Source organism: Telopea speciosissima, chromosome 1 (assembly GCF_018873765.1).
Source record: "Telopea speciosissima isolate NSW1024214 ecotype Mountain lineage chromosome 1, Tspe_v1, whole genome shotgun sequence".
In the NCBI taxonomy this organism is placed as follows: domain Eukaryota; kingdom Viridiplantae; phylum Streptophyta; class Magnoliopsida; order Proteales; family Proteaceae; genus Telopea; species Telopea speciosissima.
In genome coordinates, this window is record NC_057916.1 from 70062149 (window position 1) to 70071046 (window position 8898).

General features: G+C 42.7%; 1 protein-coding gene across 1 annotated transcript; it reads left to right on the forward strand.

The window, feature by feature from the left end:
* Positions 1-513: 513 nt before the first annotated feature.
* On the forward strand, positions 514-2410 carry LOC122648598 (putative expansin-B2). Its single transcript, XM_043841812.1, has 4 exons — positions 514-760; positions 937-1049; positions 1217-1404; positions 2077-2410. Exons 1-4 carry the CDS (start codon positions 568-570, stop codon positions 2408-2410), a joined length of 828 nt encoding a protein of 275 aa, XP_043697747.1. The 5' UTR covers positions 514-567.
* Positions 2411-8898: the final 6488 nt, after the last annotated feature.

The following is an 8898-nucleotide window of genomic DNA, read 5'->3' on the forward strand; positions in this document are numbered from 1 at the left end:
TCCCCTTACATAAACCGAATTGGAACCAAACCAAAAGAAACTATTAGGAAAACGAAACCAAACCGAAAATCATCCGAAACCGGAACACCCTTATTGGATCATAATTTGGACTCATTCATTCTCACATCCAAACTGGTGAAACCGAACTGAAACCGGTTCAAACTGACTCATTGACACCCCCATAATTCTCTCTAAGAAAATATTTTGAGAGTGATAATATGAATGTAAGGTTGATGGAAAATCGATAGATTTGTGATCCTTACCGTCTGATGTGCCCTATGATGAGTGCAAATGGTTGAATTTGTAGTGAGTTGAGTCAATTGACTCGGAGAAATTTTCTTTTATAAGTAACCCAAGTGTAGAGTATAAGGTTCCGATTTATGAGATTTGTTTGTTTAATTCCATAATTTTATATTACTTTACTTGATTGAGCTGCACATGTACAGTTAGAGAAGCTGCTTTTCTTCCTCTATAAATACCAGTTAGAGAAGTTTCTCTCAGTCCAACCAAGGCAATAGTGATCAGCTTTGATACCTAGCTAGCGAGCTCTCTAATTAGTTAGTGGCCATGGCTTCTACACTTGTTCAAACCTCCTCTTTCTACTTTGTTTTTGCTCTCTTAGCCATTTTCTCTCTCCTAGATTACTCTTCTTGCTTTAATCCAAAAGTACTTTTAAGTTACAATACTTCCACGACTGATTCTAGTTGGTCACCTGCTGGAGCAACTTGGTATGGAAATGCAACTGGTGCTGGAAGTGATGGTAATGGAGAGAGAGAGAGAGAGAGAGAGAGAGAGAGAGAGAGAGAGAGAGAGAGATCACTGTGCCTACTACTTACATATAAGGATCTCTTCTTCTTCTTTTTCTAATTTCTATTATTTCATAAGACACTAATTAGAGGTAATTAATATAATTAAACTTAATTACTGTGCATGCAGGTGGTGCTTGTGGGTATGGAACCACTGTAGAGGAATCTCCTTATTCTTCCATGGTATCAGCTGGAGGTCCTTCTCTATATAAATCAGGGAAAGGTTGTGGAGCTTGCTACCAGGTGATCATATTATGTCTGATAATAGTAGAATTAAGGGGTTACTGAGTAGGGTTTCATGCATGTAACTTAGCTCTTGAATTAAAGAACTAATCCTTTTCTTTTGTCTCTCTCTCTCTCTCTCTCTCTCTCTCTCTCTCTCTCTATGTACACACTACCATGCCTTTCAGGTTAAATGCACAGAGAATGCTGCATGTTCAGGGAATCCGGTGACCGTCGTGATTACCGACGAGTGCTCCGGTTGCGTATCGGAATCGGTTCACTTTGATATGAGTGGGACTTCATTTGGAGCCATGGCCAATTCTGGCCAAGCTTCTCAACTACGCAATGCTGGAAAATTGCAGGTTCAATATCAAAGGTGGGTTGTGTATTTTAGGTAAGCTTGGTAACTGCATGGTTAGGTTACCACATTAGGTTTAATGGGTATTTCAAATAAGCCCTTTTGTACAAGGATTGGAGCCTACCCTACCCTACCCACGTGGGGAGGGTATTTTTATCTCCTCCATGTCCTATCGATTTCAATTCCCTAAGTTCTACTAATAGATAGATGGACCCCACTCAAGCAATGTATTCGGACAAAAGTAGAGTGATTATTTCCGACCCCTTTTATTAGAGGAATTTGAAAATATGGATATGCCCAAAAAATAAAGATGAAATTTCCACCCCCATTGAGTTGGGCTCATATGAGAACGGTTCACAGTCATCAAAATGAAATCTACCCCATATACATCCCATAGGGTGAATTCCATCTTGACAGTTGTGAGCCGTTCTCATATGCTCAAGTACGTGAACGTGAACTGAAGTCCACCCCATTTGAGCCCCCTCTGACCCTATGTCAGAAGGAGTGGGTGACGCTCACCATTTGGGGTGACACCTGTTATGACTTGAGAGAACAGCTGACACTGGCAAAAGACATGGAAGTGGGAGGCGGAGGAAAAGACAAGGAAGCCTTGTACCATCACGTAATATAATTTGTTAACATAGTTAAGCTAGATTAAGTAACTGTTAATATGTGATTATATTAATGCAGAGTGGAGTGCAACTATGGAGGAGTAAAGCTTGCCTTCCATGTAGATTCAGGGTCAAACTCCGAGTACTTTGCGGCGATGATAGAATACGAGGACGGAGATGGTGATCTGAGTGGTGTAGAACTCCGGCAAGCTCTGGATTCAGCTACATGGGTGTCCATGCAGGAATCGTGGGGTGCAGTGTGGAAGATTGACTATGGATCTGAGATGACAGCTCCTTTCTCTTTAAGGCTGACTTCCCTTGACTCCGGCAAAACTCTTGTGGTAAACAACGCCATTCCGGCAGGGTGGACGGCCGGTACTACTTATCGATCGGTCGTCAATTATGATGTCTGATCGATGATCGATCAGTTTTTATTGTCCCAAAAGGAAGGAAGATCTTCTTTATTTGTCTTTATTTTTTCTATGTCTATTAATAGTGTTGATCGATTAGAAATAAGAAGAGGAGGAAGCCTTACATAGTAGATAACGCTCGCCCGTGGACCCACAAAGTCCTATTGTGCCACGTGGCAGATTAAAGGTTGTAGTAATCAGTCAAATAATAATGAGACTTTCCTCATTGGCTCTCTTTGGTCATGTGACAATTTTATGTGGTAATTCTAAATCAATGGATAGGATGATGACCACTTATCAAATTCCAGATCTTAATTAAATCATATAATCCACTGCCACTTATTTTTCTATTTTTGGTCGTCCCTTGTTTTCAATAGTTTTTTTTTTTTGGTAATAAATAGTGTTTCAACAAACTTTAGGCCTGTTCGTGCCTTGGGAAGACAAAATCTTCTTGCGAGTATAGGTCTAAATCCTTTTGTGATGACCATACGTATGTCGTTCTCCCTTGCTCGGCATGTATAGTTGTCGGTTTGACTATATAAGCGAACACATCCTTTCGGCCTATATAAGTACGTTTCCAATCCATACTAGAGGGATCAAATGAGGGCTTTTTATAATTCAGTCAAAAAACTTCTATATCTAATATCGCGAATCTGTCCCTCTCAAGGGAAAACTTCTGTCCCTGGCCTAAGCGCTTAGTAGTGGAGCTTCGGCTACCCCGCTGCCTAGCTAATGTCGCTTCCTGAGGGTCTGATAATTTTGTATATCATAGGTCTTACATAGAACAAAATCCACAATCGATCCTGTCCTTCAAGTAACGTTGCTTTCAACCACATCGTTTCAAATGATGTTTTACCATAACATTCCTCTAATTTGGATTGGGGAACTACGAACTACTAGTTTAGCCTATCTAGCTTACCTAACTTGTTAAAACAACCTGATTGTAGACCACTAAGACTGACACAAGCTACCTAACGTCTGGGGTGGCCGGTAGCCTGAATCTACTTTAGACTAGCTTTATATTACAAAATACCACTCGAGGAGTTCGAGGGAAGATGCCAAAAGGAGGGGGCATGGAAATACTGTACAGCTTGAGACCCCAATTCTTGTTTCAGGCTCTTGCTATTATCATTTCGGGTTCCTCTATGAATAGATTAGAAACGTGTCACCAACTCCGATCATAGAGAGTTTTTTGTTTTTTTCTATACCCATGGTTAGTTTCACCCATTGCTAAGGATGAAGCTATGGTAGTAGTCTATCAAGCCAAGATAAGATCTTAACTCATGTACATTTGATGGAGGATCTCATTATACAAATTGGAAAGCATCTCGAGTTTATTCAATAAAGGTGTAATACGCATGCTCAAGAATCAATGAAAAAGACATCAATTCAAATCCTAGAACTTCGAATTGAGAGTGATCCAGAATTCTCACTATTTCTTAGATTCACCTTCCCCAAACCTTGATATGGTGCATTTGTCATTGTTACTCCTATTGAATAAATATTTGAACTACTTTTTCATTGTTCCACTATTTCTTAGATTCATGGAAGCTTCCCCAAATCTTGATATATTGCGTTTTGCCATTATTACTTCTATTGAATAAATATTTGAACTACTTTTTCACTATTCCAAAGTTGCATTTGACGACAAAATGATGGATAGTTTCCACATCGCTAACTCCATTTTGGTTGAAACTGGACATGTGAGTAGAGAAACTGAATATTATTTGCCTACAAAATTTGGGTCTGATTTAATGGCTCCAATGGTAAATATTATGGATCCACCTAGGAAGCCCTTGGATGGAATGTGCAAGAAATGCATTGAATGATAATAATAGTTGGAAAAATTTCCGAACAAGCCCTTGCTAATAAGAAAAGTTTTCCTACATGGTTCGGCCATTTAATCCTACGTGGATGGCTTGGGAGTTGGAGTAGAACTGAGTGAGTGAAACAGTGAGCGAAAACAGTGTCCTGTGTAAGGTTTTTTTTTCATAAGTTTTTTGTGTTTGTTCATGGTCACCAGAGCCTCTCTGTCGATGAACCACGTTGCTGTGTCTTCCTCTCTTGCTGTTGCTGACAATGGGCAGCGAGGGCAGCAATCGTGGGCTGGTCATTTTTCTGGTGAGAAAGTGAAGGTTGGTGGAGACCTCACGTTTGTGGAGCCAGAAGTTGTTGATGGAAGAAAGGTTTCCAAGTGCTCAGTCGAGGATTTGGCTGATGAGAGAGATCGTTGGGAGTCTGCCTTGGTTGGGTACGTGTTTGGACCCAAGCCTACTTTCTCATCCATGAAAAGGTTTGTTAGTGAGAAATGGAGTCACGTAGGCGCAGTGGAAGTCTTTGGGCTTGAGAGTGGCATCTTTGTTTTTGACTTCCAAGGGGTTGATCTTAGTAAGCAGATCTTGGACGAAGGTCCATGGAGTCTTGGTTCCAGACCTTTGGTCTTAAGGCCATGGTCCCCTGAAGTTTCACTGTCGAAGAGGGAGGAGTCTGAGTTACCTCTGTGGGTGCGACTCTATGGGCTTAATCTTCATTATTGGGGATCCAAGTTGCTGGGGAAAATTGTGAGTGTCTTAGGACACCCCATTTGTGTGGATAGCAGGACTTTGCTGCGTGAGCGGCTATCCTTTGTGCGATTCTGTGTCTCTATCAAGGCGGTGGATGGCCTGTGTACCATCATTCCTGTTGCTTTGGAGGATGGCTCAATAATAGAGTAGTCAGTGCACTACGATTGGATGCCCCCATTGTGTTCGGTTTGTAAGATCTTTGGGCATGTTGACAAAGCATGCCCTGTTGCAGCAATCAACAGACCACTTAATGGAGACCAGTTGAATCAGGTTGATATGCAAGTTAAGCAACCTTGGGTGACGTTGAACAAGAGGAGGTCTCATGGCAAACGATCTCTGGCTTCAGATTCAGTTGGGAAGGCAGATGGAACCTAGGTGTCGCCAGCCATCTTCGGCCGTGGAGAGTTATCGTTAATTGCTGCGATGGATGTGGAGGTGACACTTGGCCAGCCGTTAAGGATGGGTTCCCCCAAATCACTTGGTGGGAAGGGGAAGGTGGTTAACACAACTGTTGTGACAGTTGCAAATTCAAATAAATCTCAACAGTTGGGTGGAGATACTGTTGTGCATGGTAAAACCATGGCTGATGGTGCCACGTTGGAGGCATTGGGTCCCTTAAGTTATCGTCCAGGTGTTAAGCCAGGTTTGAGTGTTAACTCACCTGCTTTGAAAGATGCAACGGGTTCGGTTTCTTTGAATGTTGGTGTTGTCTCAGGTTGTGTGAAACAGGTTGACGTTGCAGGGGTTTCTAAGGCTGATGCTTCAAAGGTTTTGAGGCGTGAAGGTTCAAAGGTCTTTAAGTCTGTTGATGCTACAGTTTCTAAGATTATTAATTTGAAGCTTTTGGGAACAGAAGCTGGTACAAAAATTTTGAATGGCGATGAGGGAGTTGCAGAGCACTCAATGGCTTCTGGTTTGGATCATGGAGTAGGAGATTCTCCTTCGCGTGAGACCCCAGTTGGAGATTACAGCCTGCAAGAGGTTCCCACGATGGGGAATAATCGTTTTGTAGCTCTACAGTGTATGGGACCTAATGAGTGTTCTCAACTTGAGGAGGTTGATGGCTCTCCGTTACGAGAGTCTTCTTAATGAAGTTTGGTGCATAGAATATCAGGGGGATGAATGACCCTGGTAAGAGAAGGGCAGTCTTGGACTGGGCTGCTAGTAATCATTTGGTTTTTTTGGTTTATTGGAGACTCGAGTATGGAGTGGTAATTTTAATAGTTGTTATCATATTTTTTGTAATCGCTGGAGGTGTATTACCAATTCTAATTTATCGGATCATGGAAGAATTTGGATTTTGTGGGATGACGAACTTGTTGATTTGAATCCCGTTCTCTCCACAGAGCAATTGGTGCATGTTATGGTGTCTTTTATTTATGGTGCAAACTTTGCGCCGGAAAGAGAAGCGTTGTGGTCTACCCTTAGAACCCTCAGGACCTCGATTTTATTACCATGGGTTGCACTTGGAGATTTCAACTCTATTTGTTCACCTTCAGAGAAAGTAGGGGGAAGGCCTGTCACTTTTTCGATGACATAGCCTCTCTTGAGTTGCATGGCTGATTTGGATCTTATGGATCTTAAGTGGAGTGGGAATCATTTGACTTGGAGTAACAGAGCTTCCGGTGAAGGGCGTATTGCTTCGAAGATTGATAGAGTCCTTGTTGATGCACATTGGTTGAGTGCCTTCCCATCTTCACATGTGACCTTTCAGAACTTGGGGATCTCTGATCACTGTCCAATGGTGATTTCCTTGGAAAGGCGCTATGTTAAGAGGGGGAGGCAGCTCTATTTCTTCAACCACTAGGCTAATCACTCTAATTTCCTCCCTTTAGTTCAGGAGGTGTGGAGCCAATCGTCTATTAGCTCCCCTATCTATGATTTGGTTGAAAAGTTGCGAAGGCTTAAGCTGAGGCTCAAGGGTTGGAGTAGAAGAACTTTCCATCATCTTGATCAACAAGTTGAAGCCCTTACTCACCAAGTTGATGACCTACAGTGCCATTTGAGTACTCCCTCTCCTGATCCGGTTCTGGTGGAAAGGGAGAGGTCCGTTTCTGAGCGCCTTTGATGACTTCTGAATGTTAGGGAATTGGAATTGCGGCAGCGGTCTCGTGTTCGCTGGCTCACCCTAGGGGATCGGAATACTGATTTTTTTCATCAGGCTTTGAAGGCAAGGAGGAGCAGGAATCGGGTATGTGCTATTCATACATCTGATGGAGTGCTTCTTGAGGATGAGGATTTAATTTGGGTGGAGGCTGCTAGGTACTTTGAGGCTCAGTTTATGGGCTCACCTCAGGTTATCTGCTCCCCTTTTGAGCTTCTAGTGAATCGATCATTGAACTCATTTGATGGATCCATTCTCACTAGGGAGTTCACTAGGGATGAAATTAAGGGAGTGGTTTTTGCGGCGGATGATGATAGTTCCCCTGGTACGGATGGTTTTGGTGCTTACTTTTTCAAGCAAGCTTGGGTCATTATTGGTGATTCAGTTTGTGAAGCAGTGTGGGATTTTTTTAACAATCTTCATCTACCAGAGCAAGTGAAGCTTTCTAGGTTGACTTTGGTACCCAAGGGTGAGGTGCAATCAACTTTCGGAGACTTTCGACCAATTGCGGTGAGTTCTTTCCTTTACCGTTTTATTACTAAGCTATTGGCTAATAGACTGAAGCTGGTGGTCCATAAGTTGGTTGGTTCTAACCAATCGGGGTTTATGGAGGGGCGTCATATTGCTGACAACATTCTTCTTTATCAAGAACTTCTTTTTGGGTACCACTCAAGTAGTGGTATGGTCCGCTTTGCAATAAAAATTGATCTAAGGAAGGCCAATGATTCAGTTCAATGGAGTTTTTATTCACTCTTTTGCTCCGTTTGAATTTTTCACCTATTTTTATTACTTGGATATCAAATTGCATTGTTAATCCGGGCTATGTTGTGTTCTTGAATGGTGTCCAATCCCCTAAGTTCTCAGCTAATAGGGGATTGCGGTAGGGCTGCCCGATGTCGCCTTTCCTTTTCAATATTGTACTACAGGTGTTTTTAGATTCGCTTTTTGTTGCTGCCAAGACAGAGTCCTTTGCCTACCACCGATTTTGTGACAAGCCAGAGTTTACTTCTGTTTGCTTTGCGGATGACCTATTTGTTTTTGGCAAGGCTACAAGTGCCAATGCCTCGACCTTGGTGCGTGTACTCAGTGATTTTTCATAGCTCTCAGGGTTATCCATCAATACAGGGAAGTCTTCGCTGTTCTTTGCGAATACACTTCCGGTGGTGCGTGATCTCTTTGTCACCTCTTTGGGTATTGAGGTTGGGTCTCTCCCAATTAGATACCTGGGTGTTCCACTAGGGACAAAGAGGCTGAAAAGTGGTGATTTTATGGAGTTGGTTGCGAAAGTGGAGAGTGAATTTCATCTTGGAAGGCCAGGACACTTTCATTTGTTGGTCGACTGGCACTTATCCAGTCTGTTCTCATGGGTTTGATCTCTAACTGGATAGCTATTTTTCAGCTTCCACAGAGCATTATTGAGACACTGGAGGGGATGATGGTGAAGTTTTTCTAGAAGGGGTGTTCGGATTGTGGATCTTATAAAGTAGCATGGAGTGTAGTGTGTCGCCCTAGGGAAGAAGGGGGTTTAGGTTTGAGGCGCCTGAAGGACTGGAACTCTGCTTCCCTAATGCGGCATATTTGGACTGTTGTCTCTATGACGGATTCGTGTTGGGCCTTGTTTGTTTGGCATAGGTGGTTGAAGTGCCATTCTATTTGGTCACTGCCCGAACCTACCAATTGCTCTTATTCTTTTAGGGAGATTTTGAGGACTCGAAGGGTTGCAAGTGGATGTATTCGAAGGCTTATTCTTTCTGGGGAAGTGGGGAACAGACTTTGTTATGGTTTAACCCTTGGTTACCGGGTGGGTCACTAGGGAAGCAGGG